A 27,197-nucleotide genomic window follows, 5' to 3' on the forward strand; every position below is an offset into this window, starting at 1 on the left:
TGTGGTGATTGTGAGGGCCTGCTGTGTTGTGTGGTGATTGTGAGGCTCTATACAAATTCAACAGTCACAAGATGGGATTTCAAAATAGGCCTTGTGGCGACGTCAAGGGAACTGTAGCCTGCTGTTTAGATGGGTTAAATGGAAACTGAAATCTGGATACTGACTGTAGGTCTATAACTTCTGCAGAATTAAGCGTTTCTTGCAGTAAAATGATACTCCAAATGTAGGCTAAATTTGGACCTGGGAACAGGAGCAGAGAAATATGCTGAATTTATTTCTGCATCGTGAGAGAACGCAGTCAGTTAGATACAATCTGTAGAGGTGCTGTCTTCATCATAAAAGCAGATAGTACTTAAAATATATATATATATATATAATCTTTCCCGTTAGTTTTTTTTCTCCCGTAATTGTATTTTCCTCCCCTCAACGTATTTGCACCGCGAAAGATGACCGAGAACTTTACCGGATGTCAACTATATTTAAGCATTTATTCTATCGATCTATTACATTATTCTGCTGAGCAAGGGTTGATTTAGTCTTCTAGGGCAAAAATATAATAACAAAAGATAAGCTGTATGTATCTAATTATAGACAAGTTTACTAACAAAAAGCCTTACAAAATGACGGAAATTATCAGCAGAAACTAAATCAGGCAACAACAAAAAAATCCTGCACCCCCTGTCAGAAAATCGTTCTGCCGTATTTGACTGTAGCCTATAGTGCATTTTCTATATTTACGGGTTAGGTTTGAGTGGGGCCTCAGATTTTCACATATAGTCGTTGAGTTGGTGTGTAGGCTCAGTCAATATCCTGACAGACACTCCACTCATTGACGTCATGTGGGTGTGGACTCGGCGCGGCAGTGGGACCGCACCTCCGAGGCTCCGCCAATCCGAGGGGAAACCGGCTTCTCTTGAACCCAGATGGCTTCTGCTGATATATAACGCCTGGTGCTGAGACATAATTTATGAAAACTTACGAGCGTCGTATAGCTTGTCTAGCTGACAGCGAATAGGACGGACCAGCCAAACTTGGGGAGAAGCATACCTAACCAAGGCGCAAAGAAACAAGGAACACTCTTCGAATTTCATAAAGATCCAGACTATTTATTTGGTGAGTAATTATTCATTTTAACGTATTAAGTTAAAGCAGATATGTTGTGTAAACTGAATTGGGGTTTTATTCAAATTTCTTGAAGCAAAATGGACAATTATATGGGACAACATTGAGTTTTTTTTATGCTGGCGCAAATTAGAACTTTTATTTTAATGACGTAATATAAATAACTATATTATAGAGACTGTCGCTTATCGTTAATATTTCTCGAAATCAGCACTCTAGTAGAATTAAAACAACTCGATCGATTCAACTGTTGGCACATCTAACCTTGGATAAAAAAAAAAAAGTATCCTAAGCAAAATAAGACGATCTAGAGAAGAAGATATAACACTAATGCTTGAAATTAAAACCTGCCAATGTGGTTTATAGCATTTCCGTTACGTGGCCGATACCCGGCCTTTGTTCGGTGTAGGCTTTTCCAATCAGTCCCAGGACACCGTTCATATAAACCAGTGTGAGGAGTTGGACCAAAGCCCGGTAGATGGCGATATTGAGCAGTTTCATCTTACCTTCCAAAGGGAATGTATGCAGCCTGCTATACATTTATTCCCCGTGGACCAATTCCTTACATAAAACATTATCCATTCAACTGCAAAGGCATCAATTTCCTCAACTCGATTTAATGGCGAGAAGGCGGGAAAAATAATTGATTGGCTGAAAGTGACATGCAACAACCGGGACTAGCATTACCTACTCTAGCATTACCTACTCTAGCATTACCTACTCTAGCATTACCTGCTCTAGCATTACCTAATCTAGCATTACCTACTCTAGCATTACCTAATCTAGCATTACCTGCTCTAGCATTACCTGCTCTAGCATTACCTACTACAGCATTACCTGCTCTCGCATTACCTGCTCTAGCATTACCTACTCTAGCATTACCTACTCTGGCATTACCTACTCTAGCATTACCTGCTCTAGCATTACCTGCTCTAGCATTACCTGCTCTAGCATTACCTACTCTAGCATTACCTATTCTGGCATTACCTACTCTAGCATGACATACTCTGGCATTACCTACTCTAGCATTGCCTACTCTGGCATTACCTACTCTAGCATTACCTACTCTAGCATTACCTACTCTAGCATTACCTACTCTGGCATTACCTACTCTGGCATTACCTACTCTAGCATTACCTACTCTAGCATTACCTACTCTGGCATTACCTACTCTAGCATTACCTACTCTAGCATTGCCTACTCTAGCATTGCCTACTCTGGCATTGCCTACTCTGGCATTACCTACTCTGGCATTACCTACTCTAGCATTACCTACTCTAGCATTACCTACTCTAATATTACCTACTCTAGCATTACCTACTCTAGCATTACCTACTCTAGCATTACCTGCTCTAGCATTACCTACTCTAGCATTACCTACTCTAACATTACCTACTCTAGCATTACCTACTCTAGCATTATCTACTCTAGCATGACCTGCTCTAGCATTACCTACTCTAGCATTACCTACTCTGGCATTACCTACTCTAGCATGGTGGTGGTAAATGGTGTTTCGTGAACAAAGTGCACATTTTCCCCTCAACGACCTCGTACATTTACATTACATTTAAGTCATTTAGCAGACGCTCTTATCCAGAGCGACTTACAAATTGGTGCTTTCACCTTATGACATCCAGTGGAACAGCCACTCGTACTCCTGCACATCGACTCAGTACTGGTACCCAGTGTCTATAGCCAAGTTATCGTTACTCATTGTGTATTTATTAATACTGGTACCCAGTGTCTATAGCCAAGTTATCGTTACTCATTGTGTATTTATTATTACTGGTACCCAGTGTCTATAGCCAAGTTATCGTTACTCATTGTGTATTTATTATTACGTGTTATTCCTTTTCTATTATTTCTCTATTTTCTTTCTCTCTGCGTTGTTGGGAAGGGCCCGTAAAATAAGCATTTCACTGTTAGTCTACACCTGTTGTTTACGAAGCATGTGACAAATAAACATTTATTTGAAACTCACGATCTATGGAAACGTAACGGCACTCAGGGCCGGGTGCAACCTTGGTTAAGTAAGAGACAGAAATTAAACACATCCTTCTGTGTTCTAGAAGCTATAGTCTACTTCATAGTGATTCTGAACAACAACAAAAACATTGGCTGAGCCTTAGCCTATAGGTATGCTGTGTTTAAATACAGTTGAAGTCGGAATTGTATATACACCTTAGCCAAATACATTGAAACTCAGTTTTTCACAATTCCTGACATTTAATCCTCGTACAAATTCCCTGTCTTAGATCAGTTAGAATCACCACTTTATTTTAAGAATGTGAAATGTCAGAATAATAGTAGAGAGAATGAATTATTTCAGCTTTTATTTCTTTCATCACCTTCCCAGTGGGTCAGAAGTTTACATACACTCAATGAGTATTTGGTAGCATTGCCTTTAAATTGTTTAACTTGGGTCAAATGTTTCGGGTAGCCTTTCACAAGATACCCACAATAAGTTGGATGAATTTTGGCCTATTCCCCCTGACAGAGCTGGTGTAGCTGAGTCAGGTTTGTAGGCCTCTCCCCTCTTTTTCAGTTCTGCCCACACATTTTCTATAGGATTGAGATCAGGGCTTTGTGATGGCCACTCCAATACCTTGACTTTATCATCCTTAAGCCAGTTTGCCACAACTTTGGAAGTATGCTTGGGGTCATTATCCATTTGGAAGACCCATTTGCGACCAAGCTTTTACTTACTGACTGATGTCTTGAGATGTTGCTTCAGTATATCCAAATAATTTTCCCCCCTCATGATGCCATCTATTTTGTGAAGTGCACCAGTCCCTCCTGCAGCAAAGCACCCCCACAACATGATGCTGCCACCCCCGTGCTTCACGCTTGGGATGGTGTTCTTTGGCTTGCAAGCCTCCCCCTTTTTCCTCCAAACATAACGATTGTCATTATGGCCAAACAGTTCTATTTTTGTTTCATCAGACCAGAGGACATTTCTCCAAAAGCTATGATCTTTGTCCCCATGTGCATTTTGCAAGCCATAGTCTGGCTTTTTTATGAGGGTTTTGGAGCAGTGGCTTCTTCCTTGCTGAGTGGCCTTTCAGGTTATGTAGGACTCGGTTTACTGTGGATATAGATACTTTTGTACCTGTTTCCTCCAGCATCTTCACAAGGTCCTTTGCTGTTGTTCTGGGATTGATTTGCACTTTTCGCACCAAAGTACCTTCATTTCTAGGAGACAGAACGGTGGTGTTTATACTTGCGTGCTAGTCTTTGTCCAGATGAATATGGTACCTTCAGGCGTTTGGAAATTGCTCCCAAGGATGAACCAGACTTGTGGAGGTCTACAATGTTTTCTGAGGTCTTGGCTGATTTCCTTTGATTTTCCCATGATGTCACGCAAAGAGGCACTGAGTTTGAAGGTAGGCCTTGAAATACATCCACAGGTACACCTCCAATTGACTCAAATTATGTCAATTAGCCTATAAGTAGCCATGACATCATTTTCTGGAATTTTCCAAGCTGTTTGAAGGCACAGTCAACTTAGTGTTTGTAAACTTCTGACCTACTGGAATTATGATACAGTGAATTTTAAGGGAAATAATCTGTTTGTAAACAATTGTTGGAAAAAGTACTTGTGTCAAGCACAAAGTAGATGTCCTAACCGACTTGCCAAAACTAGATTGTGGAGTGGTTGAAAAACAAGTTTTAATGACTCCAACCTAAGTGTATGTAAACTTTCGACTTTAACTAAAGCCTTAGGCTATAGGAATGCTGCATTTACATAGCCAGTTCTTGGCTCAACGTGTTCTCAGGGCATTTCGTATTATTCTGTACGTGTATGGTAGGCTTTGTATTAATTAGTGAATGTCTGTCATCCTTTCCGTATGATTTGTACAGTATGTTTACAAATTTTCTAAATGTCCAAATGGTACGAATTGCAAAACCTATAATATGTTATGAAATCCAATTTGTTCTGGCTACTGTTTGATGACTTAAGCTAACGTTAGCTAGCATTAGGGGTTAATGTTAGGGTTTAGGTTAGGGGAAGCCAACATGGTAAGTAGTTCTGGATAAGAGCGTCTGCTAAATGACTTAAATGTAAATGTAAATGTAGTTAAATATCTAAAATGCTGAAATTGTCCGTGATGAGATTTGAACACACAACCTTTTGGGTTGCTAGAGGTTCTCATTGTGTCAATGTGCTAGGCTTGGCTCAACAGATGGATATGCATGAGGGCGCTAATTTAACCTTGAAAGAGGAATTCATTCAGTGAGTAAAATGAGTATCAAGGACAATTTATTATGTTGCACTTGCAACTGTGGGGTCATAGCTGCACCATATTTGCACCTTGAGTGGTTTTGCACGCCTGCTACTATTATTTGCCCTTATGATTGTAGGCATGTGAAAACACTGAACCTGGAAAAAAGATATCGAATGGTCAGTGAACATCACCATTTGAGGCATGTAATTAACTAAATGTATTTAAATTCAGGCTGCAATATGTTATCGGTGTATCAATACACCCAGACACTACAAAGATACAGGCATCTTTCCTAACTCAGTAGCCGGAGATGAAGGACACCACTCAGGGATTTCCCCATGTTGCCAATGGTGACTAAAAAACAGTTAGAGTTTAATGATTCTATTTCTATTGTTTTATTACCATTTTCATTGTATTATTTCACTAATCCTGCATGTCACTGTACCCTGTAATCTCACCTGCAACCCTGTACATGTGACTATTAAACGATCTGACGCTGATAGGAGAAAACTGAGGACGGATCAACAATATTGTAGTTACAGTACTCTAATTGACAAAGTGAAAAGAATGAGGCCTGTACAGAAAATGCATCTCATTTGCAAAAAAATATGGCGAGGCAATTAACTTTTTGTCCTGAATACAAAGTGTTATGTTTGGGTCAAATCCAATAAAGCACATTACTGAGTAGCACTCTCCGTATATTCAAGCACAGTTGTGGCTGCATCATGTTATGGGTATGCTTGTAATTCTTAAGGACTGGGGAGTTTTTCAGGACAAAAAAAGAAACAGAAACATGCAAAATCCTAGAGGAAAACCTGGTTCAGTCTGCTTTCCACCAGACACTGAATGAATTCACCTTTCAGCAGGACAATAAGTTAACCCCCTAAGGTCGATGTCCGCACCCACGCGGAAATCTAAATTATTTATTTTTTTAAATCCTCAGCAAAATCCGTCAGTTTAATTAAAGATATCTGTTTTTTTTTGCATTGGATGCGTCTCAATCCACCGTATCCGCCTATGTTACACTTCTGCATCTGCTGTGACAGAGCTAGAGCAGTGTTGGTCAGACCTTGAGACATCTGGGGTGAAAGGTCACAGAGCTAGAGCAGTGTTGGTCAGACCATGAGACATCTGGGGTGAAAGGTCACAGAGCTAGAGCAGTGTTGGTCAGACCTTGAGACACTCCGAAAATTTGCCTTCTCACAAAATCGTCTGTAGCGTTCGAACGGTTTGGCCTACAGGGTCTCATCTGTGGAAAGATGAGACTCTCACAAACACGATTCCTTATTTTGCTCTAAGACCCCCCACAAGCATCTGAAGTCGGTACAGCCGATCTGACGACTTCTGTCTGTAGCGTCCCAACATCTTAATATGTGCAAAGGTGAGACTCTCAGGAACACATACATGTCAATTGTTTTGCTCTAGGATTTTATGACAGAGATTCCTCTAGTGTAAAATATTCAGATTTCTTGTGTACTTTCTGCCCCCCCCCCCCCCGCTTCTGTTTATATTTTTTAATTTAACTTTTATTTATTCAGCCCAATACCTATGCCCATCTAAGGTCTGATGCTGCAAATTAGCAAAAGATTGATGGTGGATCAATGCATCTGATTGATGATCCAATATGTTTTAATTGTAACTGTAGCTAGCAAATAAAAACATTTATTATAGGTAATGTATTCTGAACCATGAGTTTGAGTCCTACTTATTTGTAAAGTATTCAGATGAGTGGGGTCCTTACAATACCCCCCCCCCCCATCCTCCTCCTTTAGGTGACTGTCAAGATGCCTGTTATTAGAACTCTCAGCAAGGTGGCTAAGCAGGCCCTCCTGAACCCAGGATGTGGCTGTCAGCCAATCACAGTGGCCGTACGGACCATCAGCTTCTCACCTCGCCAGGTCACCTCAGACGCCAGCTTCCACTCCGTGTCCTTCTCCGAGACGGACCACCCCAAGGTTCTCATCACAGGTAAGACCAATCAATGAATCACTCAGTTAACACCCCCCCCCCTCCGAGACGGACCACCCCAAGGTGCTCATCACAGGTAAGACCAATCAATGAATCACTCAGTTAAGACCCCCCCCCCCCCCGAGAGATCACCTAAAGGAAGAAACATGACACAATAGAATCTCTTATTAATGATTTGAAGAAGCATCTTCCTCTAACCACTCTCAAGCTAGCTGTAGTCTGTGGGACGAACCTCAATAACACCATTTCTCTCTGAATAAGATGAGCTTTGTCTAACTGAACATTAACAAGGATTCTCAAGCAACAGACAGGCATAGCTCTATTTGTGGGAAGCGAACCTTAATTACACATCCTTACAACCTAACACAATAGGACCTCTCTCTATGGTTTATCTAAGTAACCTAAACGAGACTCCCAAGCAACAGATAGCTGTATTGATGAAGAGGTTGGTTTGTTGTGTGAACAGAACAGCTGTAGGTGTGAAGCTAGGGCCTCTCCTTCTCCGATGTAGCTGACGTATCCTGATCTCCACGGCAACCCTGTCGTCATGTTGCTGATCTGTAACGATAACGTCTCTAATGTCCTCTAATGTCCCTCCCCCCTCCCTCCCTCCCTCCCTCCCTCCCTCCCTCTCTCTCTCTCTCTCTCTCCCCCTCCCTCCCTCCCTCCCTCTCTCCCTCTCCCTCCCTCCCTCCCTCCCTCTCTCAGGTGGCCTTGGACAGTTGGGGGTAGGGCTGGCTAAAAGGTTGAGGTAAGACCATTACAGTGTTCTGTAATAGCGTATGCTTACCCTTCTACAAGTGTTGCTGTTTATTAACAGTATATACATATGGTATACATTAATTTAGGATCATATTTGGATGCTTTATTATTGGTACTTAATCTAGGTCCCACTTAAAACAAACTACAATTTATAAAGCCTTTGTATAGCATACATAAAGCCTTCAAAGCACTGTGGTAACCCAGTGATCAAGAACCAACCACTGAACGTAGTCTTTAGGAGGGAATGTTTTAGTCAAGCTTCTTCTTCTTCTTGCGTTTTTAAATGTAACTTCCTGTGTCACAGGAAGCGGTTTGGAAACAAGAATGTAATCCTGTCAGATATCAGGAAGCCTCCAAGCCACGTTTTCTACAGCGGTGAGTGATACACAATATAACCTCTCAGACGTTATACACAGTTTCAAGCATCTGCTGATCTAGGATCAGTTTTGCCCTTTAGATCACAGTGAACAACCAAGATTTCGCGGATCAGCACTCCTACTCTGAGACACTTAAGAGTATTATTCAATTGGTCTGTTGTGAATACGTCTGTGAGGTGAGACCACAGGCACACAATGGCATGTGTTGAAGTAGGATGGTGGTTTACTGTGCTACTGAAGTCGACCGGTCTGTCTATCTACCGATCTGGCTGTATTTGCATCACACTGGGTTGACGTCAGACTAGGTTGTTCTAGGTTGTTCATTCACCGGACTGTGTAAATATTTTGTTGGCGTCTGATCAGCTCACCAGCTAACGGGCTAAATTACGGCGTTACTAGGGCTGTTTCGGTGACCGTATTTCCACCACACACACCACACGAGTCATGAAGGCAGTCAAATTCCACGTGACCGTTTATTCAATAATTAGGCTTCTCCAAGCTCTGATGCTGCTGATGGTCATTAGTAGCCTACTAAACTTGCTAATTGCCTGGTACTCACCACTCTATTGTCCCTCTGACAACAATGGAAATGTATTTGAAAATCAAATTTAAACACTTCATGAGAGCCCATGGGCTCATGTTGCATAACATTTCAATAGGCTATGCAATTGCGTGATAAAATAGTGTGATGGCCTCTATTAAAAAGAGGAGGATCCCATCAGCGTTCTATAGGCTAGGCCTACTATTATGTATTTCTCAACTTTCCTGATGTTAAGCACATTGCTTATCTTTACAACAGGAGTATAGCCTTTACAACAGGAGTATAGCCTACCTGGCTGGCATGGAAAATAAACCACGGGGAAAATCACATTTTTTCCCACTGCCCCTGTTTCAGACAGGTGAATCATAATGGTCCATTCTTAATCAAACAAATGTCACAATTCATAAATATTATTTAGTACATGTAAAGACAAGATTAAATCAAGAATAGTCTGATGGGTGACAATATTAGCCTATCACGTGTGAATTATATATTATCACGTATGAATGATGCCCAGAATAAGAAATATAAGAAATAATGCCTTTTTTGCAACTTTTTTTAATCATCGTCGCACACCTCATGTAGCCTAGTCCATAGTCCTATATGTTTTAATAAGGTTAGTATCACACCTCATGTAGCCTAGCCCATAGTCCTATATGTTTTAATAAGGTTAGTATCACACCTCATGTAGCCTAGCCCATAGGCCTATAAGGTTAGTATCACACCTCATGTAGCCTAGCCCATAGTCCTATAAGGTTAGTATCACACCTCATGTAGCCTAGCCCATAGGCCTATATGTTTTAATAAGGTTAGTATCACACCTCATGTAGCCTAGCCCATAGTCCTATAAGGTTAGTATCACACCTCATGTAGCCTAGCCCATAGTCCTATAAGGTTAGTATCACACCTCATGTAGCCTAGCCCATAGGCCTATATGTTTTAATAAGGTTAGTATCACACCTCATGTAGCCTAGCCCATAGTCCTATAAGGTTAGTATCACACCTCATGTAGCCTAGCCCATAGTCCTATAAGGTTAGTATCACACCTCATGTAGCCTAGCCCATAGTCCTATAAGGTTAGTATCACACCTCATGTAGCCTAGCCCATAGGCCTATATGTTTTAATAAGGTTAGTATCACACCTCATGTAGCCTAGCCCATAGGCCTATAAGGTTAGTATCACACCTCATGTAGCCTAGCCCATAGTCCTATAAGGTTAGTATCACACCTCATGTAGCCTAGCCCATAGGCCTATATGTTTAGTATCACACCTCATGTAGCCTAGCCCATAGTCCTATAAGGTTAGTATCACACCTCATGTAGTCTAGCCCATAGGCCTATAAGGTTAGTATCACACCTCATGTAGTCTAGCCCATAGGCCTATAAGGTTAGTATCACACCTCATGTAGCCTAGCCCATAGTCCTATAAGGTTAGTATCACACCTCATGTAGCCTAGCCCATAGGCCTATAAGGTTAGTATCACACCTCATGTAGCCTAGCCCATAGGCCTATAAGGTTAGTATCACACCTCATGTAGCCTAGCCCATAGTCCTATAAGGTTAGTATCACACCTCATGTAGCCTAGCCCATAGGCCTATAAGGTTAGTATCACACCTCATGTAGCCTAGCCCATAGGCCTATAAGGTTAGTATCACACCTCATGTAGCCTAGCCCATAGGCCTATATGTTTACATAAGGTTAGTATCACACCTCATGTAGCCTAGCCCATAGGCCTATATGTTTACATAAGGTTAGTATCACACCTCATGTAGCCTAGCCCATAGGCCTATATGTTTAGTATCACACCTCATGTAGCCTAGCCCATAGGCCTATATGTTTACATAAGGTTTGTATCACACCTCATGTAGCCTAGCCCATAGGCCTATAAGGTTAGTATCACACCTCATGTAGCCTAGCCCATAGGCCTATAAGGTTAGTATCACACCTCATGTAGTCTAGTCCATAGTCCTATAAGGTTAGTATCACACCTCATGTAGTCTAGTCCATAGTCCTATAAGGTTAGTATCACACCTCATGTAGCCTAGCCCATAGGCCTATAAGGTTAGTATCACACCTCATGTAGTCTAGTCCATAGTCCTATAAGGTTAGTATCACACCTCATGTAGCCTAGCCCATAGGCCTATAAGGTTAGTATCACACCTCATGTAGTCTAGTCCATAGGCCTATAAGGTTAGTATCACACCTCATGTAGCCTAGCCCATAGGCCTATAAGGTTAGTATCACACCTCATGTAGCCTAGCCCATAGGCCTATAAGGTTAGTATCACACCTCATGTAGCCTAGCCCATAGGCCTATATGTTTACATAAGGTTAGTATCACACCTCATGTAGCCTAGCCCATAGGCCTATATGTTTACATAAGGTTAGTATCACACCTCATGTAGCCTAGCCCATAGGCCTATATGTTTAGTATCACACCTCATGTAGCCTAGCCCATAGGCCTATATGTTTACATAAGGTTTGTATTACACCTCATGTAGCCTAGCCCATAGGCCTATAAGGTTAGTATCACACCTCATGTAGCCTAGCCCATAGGCCTATAAGGTTAGTATCACACCTCATGTAGTCTAGTCCATAGTCCTATAAGGTTAGTATCACACCTCATGTAGTCTAGTCCATAGTCCTATAAGGTTAGTATCACACCTCATGTAGCCTAGCCCATAGGCCTATAAGGTTAGTATCACACCTCATGTAGTCTAGTCCATAGTCCTATAAGGTTAGTATCACACCTCATGTAGCCTAGCCCATAGGCCTATAAGGTTAGTATCACACCTCATGTAGCCTAGTCCATAGTCCTATAAGGTTAGTATCACACCTCATGTAGCCTAGTCCATAGTCCTATAAGGTTAGTATCACACCTCATGTAGCCTAGTCCATAGTCCTATAAGTTTAGTATCACACCTCATGTAGCCTAGCCCATAGGCCTATATGTTTAGTATCACACCTCATGTAGCCTAGCCCATAGGCCTATATGTTTAGTATCACACCTCATGTAGCCTAGCCCATAGTCCTATAAGGTTAGTATTACACCTCATGTAGCCTAGCCCATAGGCCTATAAGGTTAGTATCACACCTCATGTAGCCTAGTCCATAGGCCTATAAGGTTAGTATCACACCTCATGTAGCCTAGTCCATAGTCCTATAAGGTTAGTATCACACCTCATGTAGCCTAGTCCATAGGCCTATATGTTTTAATAAGGTTTGTATCACACCTCATGTAGCCTAGCCCATAGTCCTATAAGGTTAGTATCACACCTCATGTAGCCTAGTCCATAGTCCTATAAGGTTAGTATCACACCTCATGTAGCCTAGTCCATAGTCCTATAAGGTTAGTATCACACCTCATGTAGCCTAGCCCATAGTCCTATAAGGTTAGTATCACACCTCATGTAGTCTAGTCCATAGTCCTATAAGGTTAGTATCACACCTCATGTAGTCTAGTCCATAGTCCTATAAGGTTAGTATCACACCTCATGTAGCCTAGCCCATAGTCCTATAAGGTTAGTATCACACCTCATGTAGTCTAGTCCATAGTCCTATAAGGTTAGTATCACACCTCATGTAGTCTAGTCCATAGTCCTATAAGGTTAGTATCACACCTCATGTAGTCTAGTCCATAGTCCTATAAGGTTAGTATAACACCTCATGTAGTCTAGTCCATAGTCCTATAAGGTTAGTATCACACCTCATGTAGCCTAGCCCATAGGCCTATAAGGTTAGTATCACACCTCATGTAGCCTAGCCCATAGGCCTATAAGGTTAGTATCACACCTCATGTAGCCTAGCCCATAGTCCTATAAGGTTAGTATCACACCTCATGTAGTCTAGTCCATAGTCCTATAAGGTTAGTATCACACCTCATGTAGTCTAGTCCATAGTCCTATAAGGTTAGTATCACACCTCATGTAGTCTAGTCCATAGTCCTATAAGGTTAGTATAACACCTCATGTAGTCTAGTCCATAGTCCTATAAGGTTAGTATCACACCTCATGTAGCCTAGTCCATAGGCCTATAAGGTTAGTATCACACCTCATGTAGCCTAGTCCATAGTCCTATAAGGTTAGTATCACACCTCATGTAGCCTAGTCCATAGGCCTATATGTTTTAATAAGGTTTGTATCACACCTCATGTAGCCTAGCCCATAGTCCTATAAGGTTAGTATCACACCTCATGTAGCCTAGTCCATAGTCCTATAAGGTTAGTATCACACCTCATGTAGCCTAGTCCATAGTCCTATAAGGTTAGTATCACACCTCATGTAGCCTAGCCCATAGTCCTATAAGGTTAGTATCACACCTCATGTAGTCTAGTCCATAGTCCTATAAGGTTAGTATCACACCTCATGTAGTCTAGTCCATAGTCCTATAAGGTTAGTATCACACCTCATGTAGCCTAGCCCATAGTCCTATAAGGTTAGTATCACACCTCATGTAGTCTAGTCCATAGTCCTATAAGGTTAGTATCACACCTCATGTAGTCTAGTCCATAGTCCTATAAGGTTAGTATCACACCTCATGTAGTCTAGTCCATAGTCCTATAAGGTTAGTATAACACCTCATGTAGTCTAGTCCATAGTCCTATAAGGTTAGTATCACACCTCATGTAGCCTAGCCCATAGGCCTATAAGGTTAGTATCACACCTCATGTAGCCTAGCCCATAGGCCTATAAGGTTAGTATCACACCTCATGTAGCCTAGCCCATAGTCCTATAAGGTTAGTATCACACCTCATGTAGTCTAGTCCATAGTCCTATAAGGTTAGTATCACACCTCATGTAGTCTAGTCCATAGTCCTATAAGGTTAGTATCACACCTCATGTAGTCTAGTCCATAGTCCTATAAGGTTAGTATAACACCTCATGTAGTCTAGTCCATAGTCCTATAAGGTTAGTATCACACCTCATGTAGCCTAGCCCATAGGCCTATAAGGTTAGTATCACACCTCATGTAGCCTAGCCCATAGTCCTATAAGGTTAGTATCACACCTCATGTAGCCTAGCCCATAGTCCTATAAGGTTAGTATCACACCTCATGTAGCCTAGCCCATAGTCCTATAAGGTTAGTATCACACCTCATGTAGTCTAGTCCATAGTCCTATAAGGTTAGTATCACACCTCATGTAGCCTAGCCCATAGTCCTATAAGGTTAGTATCACACCTCATGTAGCCTAGCCCATAGTCCTATAAGGTTAGTATCACACCTCATGTAGCCTAGCCCATAAGCCTATATGTTTTAATAAGGTTAGTATCACACCTCATGTAGCCTAGCCCATAGGCCTATATGTTTTAATAAGGTTTGTATCACACCTCATGTAGCCTAGCCCATAGGCCTATATGTTTTAATAAGGTTTGTATCACACCTCATGTAGCCTAGCCCATAAGCCTATATGTTTTAATAAGGTTAGTATCACACCTCATGTAGCCTAGCCCATAGGCCTATATGTTTTAATAAGGTTTGTATCACACCTCATGTAGCCTAGCCCATAGGCCTATATGTTTTAATAAGGTTTGTATCACACCTCATGTAGCCTAGCCCATAGGCCTATATGTTTTAATAAGGTTTGTATCACACCTCATGTAGCCTAGCCCATAGGCCTATATGTTTTAATAAGGTTTGTATCACACCTCATGTAGCCTAGCCCATAGGCCTATATGTTTTAATAAGGTTTGTATCACACCTCATGTAGCCTAGCCCATAGGCCTATATGTTTTAATAAGGTTTGTATCACACCTCATGTAGCCTAGCCCATAGGCCTATATGTTTTAATAAGGTTTGTATTACACCTCATGTAGCCTAGTCCATAGTCCTATAAGGTTTGTATTACACCTCATGTAGCCTAGCCCATAGGCCTATATGTTTAGTATCACACCTCATGTAGCCTAGCCCATAGGCCTATATGTTTAGTATCACACCTCATGTAGCCTAGCCCATAGTCCTAACTACATACATAAACAGCACGTGAGTTTCAAGTTTGGGGAAGATCATTTTGACCATAAAAATTCACCTTTATAATAAAAGCATAACATGCATGATCACATTTGCGTTCGCTTTTGATAATGGTGATTTCCGCTAATGAAAGATTAGCGCTTGAAAGCTTGTACCATGTACCTACTTCTACCTACTGCCATGTACCTACTGCCATGTACCTACTGCCATGTACCTACTGCCATGTACCTACTGCCATGTACCTACTTCTACCTACTGCCATGTACCTACTTCTACCTACTGCCATGTACCTACTGCCATGTACCTACTTCTACCTACTTCCATGTACCTACTTCTACCTACTGCCATGTACCTACTTCTACCTACTGCCATGTACCTACTGCCATGTACCTACTGCCATGTACCTACTTCCATGTACCTACTTCTACCTACTGCCATGTACCTACTGCCATGTACCTACTGCCATGTACCTACTGCCATGTACCTACTTCTACCTTCTGCCATGTACCTACTTCTACCTACTGCCATGTACCTACTGCCATGTACCTACTTCTACCTACTGCCATGCACCTACTTCTACCTACTGCCATGTACCTAGTACCATGTACCTACTTCTACCTACTGCCATGCACCTACTTCTACCTACTGCCATGTACCTACTACCATGTACCTACTTCCATGTACCTACTTCTACCTACTGCCATGTACCTACTTCTACCTACTGCCATGTACCTACTTCTACCTACTTCCATGTACCTACTTCTACCTACTGCCATGTACCTACTTTACCTACTGCCATGTACCTACTTCTACCTACTGCCATGTACCTACTTCTACCTACTGCCATGTACCTACTTCTACCTACTGCCATGTACCTACTTCTACCTACTGCCATGTACCTACTTCTACCTACTACCATGTACCTACATCTACCTACTGCCATGTACCTACTTCTACCTACTGCCATGTACCTACTTCTACCTACTGCCATGCACCTACTTCTACCTACTACCATGTACCTACTTCTACCTACTGCCATGTACCTACTTCTACCTACTGCCATGCACCTACTTCTACCTACTACCATGTACCTACTTCTACCTACTGCCATGTACCTACTACCATGTACCTACTTCTACCTACTGCCATGTACCTACTTCTACCTACTGCCATGCACCTACTTCTACCTACTGCCATGTACCTACTTCTACCTACTGCCATGTACCTACTGCCATGTACCTACTTCTACCTACTGCTATGTACCTACTTCTACCTACTGCCATGTACCTACTACCATGTACCTACTTCTACCTAGTGCCATGTACCTACTTCTACCTACTGCCATGTACCTACTTCTACCTACTGCCATGTACCTACTTCTACCTACTGCCATGTACCTACTTCTACCTACTGCCATGTACCTACTTCTACCTACTGCCATGTACCTACTTCTACCTACTGCCATGTACCTACTTCTACCTACTGCCATGTACCTACTTCTACCTACTGCCATGTACCTACTTCTACCTACTGCCATGTGAGCATTGCATCACTTATAATATGGAGAAATAGACTAATAGTTGATCAATATTGAAAGCTAAGTGTTTTGATCTGTTGCGTCAGCCACATTGCTAGTGGTTGTATTAATTTGGGCTCTATCACATCCCACAACTGTCCCTGACTATGTTTGTAATATTTATTTCTCTCACAGAATAGAATAGGTCAACATTTGTACTATAGGGGATAGTAGATTGACAGAGGCTAGTGTTTTTGCTGTTCGTTAGGTCTACTCATCTTGTTGGCTGACGAAAAGTAAATGTGGACAGTTCTTCCAATATCTTCAATATGCGCCTCGGAATTTGATAAGGATGCGTCCCCGACGTGTCTGTCTTCACTTGTAGCCTGTGAGAAAGACCCGAGTCGCATCATGCAACCTTACAATGTGTAAGAATCAAAATACCTGTGTCTTTGTTAACCTCTCAACACAGAATAGCTGCATGTGCAACACTCCCTCAAATCTTTTGGAGAAAATATCTGTTCGATTTTATTCAGCTTTTTTTTCAATTGATCAGGACCTAACATAAGGACAACTCAGAATATGCTATTCTGTTCTTCTGAAATAACTACAATTTCTTCATATCATGTGTCATGTCTACTCCCTCTCCCCCTCTCTGGCGCTCGTTGTCGCCAGTTTTTCATTATTATGCACACCTATCACCATCGTTACGCTCACCTGCACCTCACGAGACTCACCTGGGCTCCATCACCTCCTTGATTACCTCCACTATATCTGTCACTCCCTTTGGTTCTTTCCTCAGGCGTTATTGTTTCTGGTTGTATGATTCATGTCTGTACTCATGTTTCTTGTTTTGTTCCATGTTCATTTATTTACTAAATAAATGAACAAGTTACAGAATAACGCCTCACCAAAGGGAAGAAACAGTTTGTTTTTTACTGGTGACATCGGGTCCATGGGCCGCTGCCAGAGTTACAAGGGATGCCTCAGCTGGCTCGTCAGGCTTTCAAAACTCAGCTGACTTGATAGGTTCACAAGCCTTGGTTGGCTCGTCAGGCTTCCATTACCGAAGTTACCGGGGATGCCTCAGCTAGCTCGTCAGGCTTTGAAAACTCAGCTGGCTTGATAGGTTCACAAGCCTTGGTTGGCTCGTCAGGCTTCCATTACCGAAGTTACCGGGGATGCCTCAGCTGGCTTGATAGGTTCACAAGCCTTGGTTGGCTCGTCAGGCTTCCATTACCGAAGTTACCGGGGATGCCCTAGCTGGCTTGACAGGTTCACAAGCCTTGGTTGGCTCGTCAGGCTTCCATTACCGAAGTTAACGGGGATGCCTCAGCTAGCTTGATAGGTTCACAAGCCTTGGTTGGCTCGTCAGGCTTCCATTACCGAAGTTACCGGGGATGCCTCAGCTGGCTTGATAGGTTCACAAGCCTTGGTTGGCTGGTCAGGCTTCCATTACCGAAGTTACCGGGGATGCCTCAGCTAGCTTGATAGGTTCACAAGCCTTGGTTGGCTCGTCAGGCTTCCATTACCGAAGTTACCGGGGATGCCTCAGCTAGCTTGTCAGGCTTTCAAAACTCAGCTGGCTTGACAGGTTCGTAAGCCTCAGCCGGCTCGTCGGGCTCCCGTGCCTCAGCCGGCTTGTCAGGCTCCCGTGCCTCAGCCGGCTCGTCAGGTTCCCGTGCCTCAGCAGAGACGACCGGCCTGCTCCTGGTCCCCGGGACCAACCCTCTGGTCGGCGTCCTGCGGCTGGAACCGCGCATCAGGGAGGGGGTGCTGTCAAGTCTACTTCTGGTCCTCGGGACCGTCCCTCTGGTTAGTGTCCTGAGGCAGGAGCCGCGTGTCAGGCAGGGGGTACTGTCACATCTACTCCCCCTCTCCCTCTCCGGCGCTACTTGTCACCAGTTTTTTATTAGCGTACACGTTACATCATGCTTAATTAGACCTGACTAAAATAAATAATGGATGTATTGTGTTGGTGTAGACTATATTACATGGATTTATTAGACTTTTTAAAATGTAGATGTTCCAAAGGTCTGCATCAGTGGCTTGTAGGCTGTGTTTGGAAGCCAGGAGATGCTAAGTGTGTTTATGTTAATTAACGGTCAATTACTGTGAGACCAACAGTTATATTTGCTTGACAATCACCGGCTGAATAAATTTCGTGACCGCCACAGCCCTAGTCGTTACAACCAGGAAGGAAGCATTAACCTGATTCCCGTTTGGCTAACGTTACATTTTTTAATTCAGGAGAATGTAAACTTGTCCGTAGTTTGCTTTAACATTTCTGAAATGTAAATTGAAAAGACATCTGGAGGGTTCCGTAGTTAAATTAGGGAATGATTTGGTTAGTTGTGATATTGATCCTTGTGAAAAGCTTCTTGTACAGAACGTCACCAGGAAGTGAATGTGTTTTGAACAGTTCATGAATGGTGATTGATTGGTCAAAACTGTCTACTACAATGCTTGATGAATGGTGATTGGTTAGTCAATAACCTGTAATGAACTGTCTGCTACATTGACTGATGCAGGGCCAGCTACTACTAAGTATGTCTATAGGAATTGTCCAGGGCACTGTTTAACCAACCGTTATCATGAGTACTATTAGTAATTCTAATCCAAAATCCAGAAGACATTACAATTATACTTGGGGCTTTAAGTGAGACCACTGTTTTATATTGATGCTTGTTGTTTCTATGGTGCTTCCTGTTTCTCCTCAGGCCCCTTCATCTACTCAGACATCCTGGACTATAAGAACCTGCGTGAGATTGTGGTGAACAACCGCATCACGTGGTTGGTCCATTACAGTGCCCTGCTCAGCGCCGTGGGAGAGGCCAACGTATCTCTGGCTCGCGACGTCAACATCACTGGTGAGCAATGGAGAAACCGTCATCTTGGCTCAGCCTAGATCCTTAACACACCAAAGCTTCCTTTTAACCTGGCCTGGGAGGTGCCCAAAGAGAGTAACTGTGAACTTCCTGTTCCTCAGGGCTCCACAACATCCTGGACATTGCAGCGGAGCACGGCCTGCGTCTGTTCGTCCCCAGCACCATCGGAGCCTTTGGGCCCACCTCACCCCGGAACCCGACCCCTGACCTCTGTGTCCAGAGACCCAGGACCATCTATGGAGTGTCCAAGGTTCACGCAGAGCTCATGGGAGAGGTGAGATAAAAACACATGAATACAGAAGAAATGACCAATCAGCATTCAGCCTCAAGCCATTCAACCTCATTCCAGAACCAGAATCACCTTAATTCCCCATTTACATGTACCAAGAATTTCACCCCTTCAAATCATCTGAAAACATTGGTCTGTAATGTCACTATAAGTGAAACATCCTAACTCTTATTGCCTGTCATCCCTCCAACAGTACTACCACCACCGCTACGGCCTTGACTTCCGCTGTCTGCGCTACCCAGGAATCATATCTGCTGACTCGCAGCCTGGAGGAGGAACGACAGGTGAGTTAGAGAGACACACACCCCCTCCCCACACACACACCCCCTCCCCACACACACACCAAAGCGGAACACCAGGCTCCTCACTGTCATAACTCTATTTGAGTCCACCCCTCCTGACTTCAGCTTGTCGTTGGGGGTTATCTAACAGGGTCGTTGGGGGTTATCTAACAGGGTCGTTGGGGGTTATCTAACAGGGACGTTGGGGGTTATCTAACAGGGACGTTGGGGGTTATCTAACAGGGTCGTTGGGGGTTATCTAACAGGGACGTTGGGGGTTATCTAACAGGGACATGTTGTAGAACGTCTGTCTCCTGACTTCAACGTGTCGTTGGGGGGTTATCTAACAGGGTCGTTGGGGGTTATCTAACAGGGTCGTTGGGGTTATCTAACAGGGTCGTTGGGGTTATCTAACAGGGTCGTTGGGGTTATCTAACAGGGACGTTGGGGGTTATCTAACAGGGTCGTTGGGGGTTATCTAACAGGGTCGTTGGGGGTTATCTAACAGGGTCGTTGGGGGTTATCTAACAGGGTCGTTGGGGGTTATCTAACAGGGTCGTTGGGGGTTATCTAACAGGGTCGTTGGGGGTTATCTAACAGGGACGTTGGGGGTTATCTAACAGGGACATGTTCTAGAACATTATGGTTATGGCCTTCAGCAATTTTAGCCAGGGTGATGATGTGAGAACGTGATACAGTATGTAACCCATGACTCAACCCCTGGCCTCCTCGACACACCCCTCCCACCATGCCTGGTAACCTCACTTTGGGACGGGGTTGTGGTTGTTGCTTTGGTAACTGTAAGGAAGTTAGTCTTGTCTATGCCAGGATTTTCCTGAATGTCCTGTTTCTGTAGCCAGTGTGAGGCAGCTTGATGTACAAGCTAGTAAACCCCCTGGACACAGCCTGGTCTCATACACTAGACGTAACACTGGACACTCAAATTAGTATAACATGTTACGTTTGGTATGGTTACATAAGACAGATGGTTACTTAAGGCAAAAACTTGGTTGGTATGGGTGGGCGTATAATGCGATCGTTTAGCAACCCAAAGGTTGCAAGTTCGAATCTCATCACAGACAAGTTTAGCTAATTAGCATTTTTTCACCTACTTTCTGCTTTGCAACTACTTAGCATGTTAGCTAACTCTTCCCCATATCCATAACCTTATCCCTTTAACGTAACTCCTAAACTTAACCCTTCTAGCTAACCCTAACCCTAACCCTTTAACCTAAACCTAACCTTAACACGAACCCCTAGCCTAGCTCACATTAGCCAGCTAGCTAACGTTAGCCACCTAGCTAGATTGCGTAACATATCATACGTTTCACAAATGTGTAACATATTGTAAGCTTTCTGTAAAGTAACAAGGTCAGATTGCAGCTCTAACATAGCCTGGTGAACAGTTGGGACAATGGGAATACATAACAGCATCTGCAAACAGATGACTGTTACAAGTTAACAGAAAGACCAATATTATTTATAGAAGTAGCCAAGATAACGTAGGATTATCTAGACCTGGTGGATTATCTAGACCTTTATGGTATGCTATTTGTAATATCCGGAAAACTAGACATAACAATAGAGCCCTGAGTACCACGCCATTGGTGACCTGATGGATGGACAATAGAGCCCTGAGTACTAGGCCATTAGGACCTGATGGAGGGACAATAGAGCCCTGAGTACCAGGCCATTGGTGACCTGATGGAGGGACAATAGAACCCTGAGTAACAGGCTATTAGGACCTGATGGAGGGACAATAGAGCCCTGAGTACCACGCCATTGGTGACCTGATGGATGGACAATAGAGCCCTGAGTACCACGCCATTGGTGACCTGATGGATGGACAATAGAGCCCTGAGTACTAGGCCATTAGGACCTGATGGAGGGACAATAGAGCCCTGAGTACCAGGCCATTAGGACCTGATGGAGGGACAATAGAGCCCTGAGTACCAGGCCATTAGGACCTGATGGAGGGACAATAGAGCCCTGAGTACCAGGCCATTATGACCTGATGGAGGGACAATAGGGCCCTGAGTACCAGACCATTAGGACCTGATGGAAGGACAATAGAGCCCTGAGTACCAGGCCATTAGTGACCTGATGGAAGGACAATAGAGCCCTGAGTACCAGACAGTACCTAGTTACCATGACTCAACAGTCACATGGAATTTGACTTGTGACTGTCGGTGTGGTTGTAATGTGGTCACTGCAACAGCCCTATCTTAGTCTGTATACTCTAAATAGATTGAAAGTCATCGATTACTATGATCAGACCAAACCTATATAAACCTCTCCTCCCCTCCCCTCCTCCCTTTCTCCAGACTACGCGGTAGCCATATTCCATGATGCCGTCAAAACGGGGAAGTTTGAGTGCAACCTGAAGCCAGACACGCGGCTGCCCATGATGTACATCGACGACTGTCTGCGTGCCACCGTGGAGATGATGGAAGCGCCCGCAGACACCCTCTCCATGAGGACCTATAACATCAACGCCATGAGCTTTACCCCTGAAGAGCTGGCTCAGGAGGTCCAGAAACAGCTGCCGGACCTGGAGGTCACCTACGACATCGATCAAGTCAGACAGGCCATCGGTAAGATCAATACATTTAATTGATCCTTTATTCAGACTGGTTGGTTGGGTGGGTTGCAAAATTCCGATTTCCTGAAAACCTAGTGGGAGGATTCCTTCCTGATTCTGGCAATCATCCAACTGGGGATTTCTGGGAATTTTGGGAAAAGTTATCCTGATACTGGTGGGTGATACCATTGAGATCAAAGATCGATGAACGAGGGAGCCTTGTCTAAATAAGCCACTGAAGGGTCTTTTCGAGATTCTCTTGAACTTCCAAGCGTTTATCTTTGAGTTGAATGTAGAAACTAACAACAAAAGTCTCATGTGACAATTTTACTAACTACTTTACAGCCTTTAAGAGTAAGAAGACATTATTTTAGCAGACGCTCTTACCCAGAGAGACTAGCAGACGCTCTTACCCAGAGAGACTTACAGTTAGTGAGTCATTTAACAGACACTGTTATCCAGAGAGACTTACAGTTAGTGAGTCATTTAACAGACACTGTTATCCAGAGAGACTTACAGTTAGTGAGTCATTTAACAGACACTGTTATCCAGAGAGACTTACAGTCAGTGAGTCATTTAACAGACACTGTTATCCAGAGAGACTTACAGTCAGTGAGTCATTTAACAGACACTGTTATCCAGAGAGACTTACAGTCAGTGAGTCATTTAGCAGAAGCTCTTACACAGAGAGACTTACAGTCAGTGCATTCTTAAGAAGCTAAGTGAGACGGACAACCACATATAGTAAGCAAATGTTTCCTCAATAACTAGCTGTCAGCGAAGTCAGTGCCAGTAATAAAAGACATTCACATGATGAACATGCTCCCAACATTATGAACACGCCCCCAACATTATGAACACGCCCCCAACATTATGAACACGCCCCCAACATTATGAACATGCCCCCAACAATATGACCACGCCCACAACATTATGGACACGCCCCCAACATTATGAACATGCCCCCAACAAAACGGATCCTCTTCTCTTCTCTCCCTTTTCAGCTGACAGCTGGCCAATGAACTTTGACGACTCTAACGCGCGGAACGACTGGGGCTGGAAACACGATTACGACCTCCCGGAGCTCGTCCAGACCATGCTCAACTACATCGGCTCAGACTCGCGCATCGCACAGACCAACTGAGGGGCCAGCGGTGACGTGCTTCTCGGTGTCGTGCTGGATTAGTGTTGTTTCTTTGTACATACTGTAAAAAAACATTGTTATAGAAGAGGGAGACACGTGGTCTATGAAGACCTGTTCGAGAGGAGGGAGACATGTGGTCTATGAAGTCTGTTGTTATAGAGGAGGGAGACACGTGGTCTATGAAGACTTGTTAGAGAGGAGGGAGACATGTGGTCTATGAAGTCTGTTGTTATAGAGGAGGGAGAAACGTGGTCTGGAAATAGTCACTGTTTTCTCTCTCTCCTCTCTTTGTCTTTCTTTCTCTGTCTTTCTCTGTCTGTTTCCGTCTGTCTCTGTCTTTCTCTGTCTGTTTCCGTCTGTCTCAGTCTGTGTGGCAGAACAAGCTACTACAATGTAAAGGTTGGTCGCTCGAGAAATAGACGTTTGACTCTCCCCTTCTGGGAAAAGAGGTTAGAACACAGGGTCTGTGAGAACATGTTTAGATGAAACATCTCAGAGAGGTTGACTTGCACGGCTATGAATGTTTCACTCTATTGTACCATTGTGACATTTTCAAGGCAAACAATCAAAGAATGTAGCATTGGTCAATCTTAAGTGCTTGAACCCTTCTCCTCTCTGTGGTGAGCTATGTAAGGCTATTGTAAAGGGGTTAACGATTGTATAAATGTTTTTGATAAGAGAATTCAGGTATCAGAGGGCCTAAATGTATGGCCATAATCACATTAAGTTGAAGTTTTACTAACATATAAGCATTGTAATTTGATGCAGTTTAGAGTAAAGAGAGAATGATTGAAACCCTTTAAAATCTTGTATTATTTTTTATCATTGAACAGTTATAATTGTGCGTGTGTGTTTTAATATCTATGTGTGGAAGCATCGAGTACCAGCTCACATTTTTCTATTATTTTATGTTACTTCAGCTGTTTTTTTTTTTCTCCCACTGATTTCATTCTTGTATGTATTCAGTCTGCTGGTGATAACTGACTGGGAATGATGTTGAATCAATGTGCTCCTTGCACTGCTTGTATGTAAAGTGTGAATGTTCCACAGTCGCTCTGGAACGTTTGCCTGCGTCCCAAATGACTCCCTAGATAGTGTCCACCATATTCCTTAAATATTCCCTATACACTATAAAAGGGATTTGCCATTTGGGATGCGTCCTATTTGACTGTTTCCGTTAGTTCGTAAGTGACCTGTCAGGGGTGTCCGTTTTCACTCCGTCTGTTCGTCCATGTGGATGTTATTAAAAAGGGAAATGGTTTTGTGGTGGTTGTATGTTTTTCTTTTCGGATGCTATCGTTGTAAATGAATTCAATGCTTTCTGTGTGTAAGTCTGGAAACAAACGTGTGTTCTTTCAATCACAAATCTGCTTTGTCATCAAAGTATCTCTTTTCTGTATCCTCTTAATATGACATGTATTTGTTCGTGTACAACATGCCGTTGCACCATCTTTATATAGATAGTTCATTTTCATCTGTAGTCCCTGGACAGAAAACAGTCAACATTAAAACATCAATACAATCCTACAGTATAACGCACTGTTTTCCTCCTCACTGTTACAATGTAAACAGGCTCTTCCTTTAATTTTCCTCCTCACTGTTACAATGTAAACAGACTCTTCCTTTTCACTGCATCACCAGGCATTTACAGGCATTTATTTGATTAACATTTGACTGACAATTTGGTTAAATAAAAAAATAAAGAACAAGACTGGGTAGCTACTGCGGTGAACCTGAAGCATAAGAAGGGGCTGCGATGAACCAGTGATACTTTGTGAGTTACGTTGAGCCATGTACTCTGGACAACAGTCATGACAGCTCCTGTATGAGCCAAGGAATGTTAAGCTGTTTCAAGGTGTTAATGGTGTCCTGTAAAATACGAGGAACATCCTGTAATCAAAACACGCAATGACACGTGACTTTTACTGCACTATATCACACTGAAAATACACTGCCTCCGATGGAATGGAATGCATTCTAGAACACCTTAACAGAACTTACACTGAACCAAAAAAGTTTTTACTGAGTTACAGTTCATATAAGGAAATCAGTCAATTGAAATACATTCATTAAGCCCTAGTCTATGGATTTCACACGACTGGGAATCAGAAAACCAGTCCGTATCTGGTGTGACCACCATCTGCAGCGCCACACATCTCCTTCACATAGAGTTGTGGCCTGTGGAATGTTGTCCGACTCCTCTTAAGTTGGGGGCGGCAGAGTAGCCTAGTGGTTAGAGTGTTGGACTGGTAACCAGCAGGTAGCCTAGTGGTTAGAGTGTTGGACTGGTAACCAGCAGGTAGCCTAGTGGTTAGAGTGTTGGACTGGTAACCGAAAGGTAGCCTAGTGGTTAGAGTGTTGGACTGGTAACCGAAAGGTAGCCTAGTGGTTAGAGTGTTGGACTGGTAACCGAAAGGTAGCCTAGTGGTTAGAGTGTTGGACTGGTAACCGAAAGGTAGCCTAGTGGTTAGAGTGTTGGACTGGTAACCGAAAGGTTGCAAGATCAAATCCACCAAGCTGAAAAGGTGAAAATCTGTCATTCTGCCCCTGCCCCTGTCATTGAATATAAGAATTTGTTCTTTAATAAAAGCTCAGTTGCTAGATATTGGCGGGAACTGGAACACACTTGTCAATCCAGAGGATTCCAAACGTGCTCAATGGGTGACATGTCTGGTTAGTATGCAGGCCATGGAAGAACTATGACATTTTCACCGTCTAGGAATTGTGTACAGATCTTTTTATTTAATTGTATTTCACCTTTATGTAACCAGAACAAGTTCTCATTTGCAACTGCGACCTGGCCAAGATGAAGTGAAGCAGTTTGACACATACATCCATGTGTAACTCTGACAAGTCGGTTAGGACATCTAACTTTGTTCATGACACAAGTCAATTTTCCAACAATTGTTAACAGACAGATTATTTCATTTATAATTCACTGTATCACAATTCCAGTGGGTCAGAAGTTTACATACACTAAGTTGAATGTGCCTTTAAAAAGCTTGGACAATTCCAGAAAATTATGTCATGGCTTTAGAAGCTTCTGATAGGCTAATTGACAACATTTGAGTCAATTGGAGGTGTACCTGTGGATGTATTTTAAAGCCTACCTTCAAACTCAGTGCCTCTTTGCTTAGGTTGAGACGTCGCCGGATGCCCATCTGTCAGCCCCGGCCCACTAGCTGTCTGAATCGGCGTGTCTCCAGCTCGCCTATCGTAGCAGCGAATTGGCTCCCAGACTCATCTAGTGCTACTAACTGGACCCTATGATCACTCGGCTACACATGCCTCTCCCTAATGTCAATATGCCTTGTCTATTGCTGTTTTTGGTTAGTGATTATTGTCTTATTTCAATGTAGATTCCCTAGTCCTGCCCAATATGCCTTAGATAGCCCTTTTGCTCCACCCCCAACACATGCAGTGACCTCGAGACTAAACCTCTCTCATCACCACTCAATGCCTCCTCCTCTGTTCCTCTGGGGATGTAGAGGTTAACCCAAGCCCTTCAGCCCCCAGCACCACTCCTATCCTCAGG

At 43.1% G+C, this 27,197-nt stretch overlaps 1 protein-coding gene across 1 annotated transcript; it reads left to right on the forward strand.

Moving 5' to 3' along the window:
• Positions 1 to 937: 937 nt before the first annotated feature.
• tdh (L-threonine dehydrogenase) lies at positions 938 to 25,189 on the forward strand. Its single transcript, XM_029688599.2, has 9 exons — positions 938 to 1,113; positions 7,121 to 7,316; positions 8,025 to 8,067; positions 8,383 to 8,453; positions 19,200 to 19,349; positions 19,469 to 19,641; positions 19,850 to 19,940; positions 22,262 to 22,531; positions 23,523 to 25,189. Exons 2-9 carry the CDS (start codon positions 7,133 to 7,135, stop codon positions 23,660 to 23,662), a joined length of 1,122 nt encoding a protein of 373 aa, XP_029544459.1. The 5' UTR covers positions 938 to 1,113; positions 7,121 to 7,132; the 3' UTR covers positions 23,663 to 25,189.
• Positions 25,190 to 27,197: the final 2,008 nt, after the last annotated feature.

Source organism: Oncorhynchus nerka, linkage group LG24 (genome assembly GCF_034236695.1).
Source record: "Oncorhynchus nerka isolate Pitt River linkage group LG24, Oner_Uvic_2.0, whole genome shotgun sequence".
Lineage (NCBI taxonomy): Eukaryota > Metazoa > Chordata > Actinopteri > Salmoniformes > Salmonidae > Oncorhynchus > Oncorhynchus nerka.

What these genes read in the sequence shown, in the direction of transcription:
- tdh (XM_029688599.2), top strand. Translation starts at nt 7,133, where the DNA reads ATGCCTGTTATTAGAACTCTCAGCAAGGTGGCTAAGCAGGCCCTCCTG. An exon ending in ACGCAGAGCTCATGGGAGAG is followed by an intron (nt 19,642 to 19,849) that starts GTGAGATAAAAA and finishes TCCCTCCAACAG; the next exon opens with TACTACCACCACCGCTACGG. An exon ending in GCCTGGAGGAGGAACGACAG is followed by an intron (nt 19,941 to 22,261) that starts GTGAGTTAGAGA and finishes CCCTTTCTCCAG; the next exon opens with ACTACGCGGTAGCCATATTC.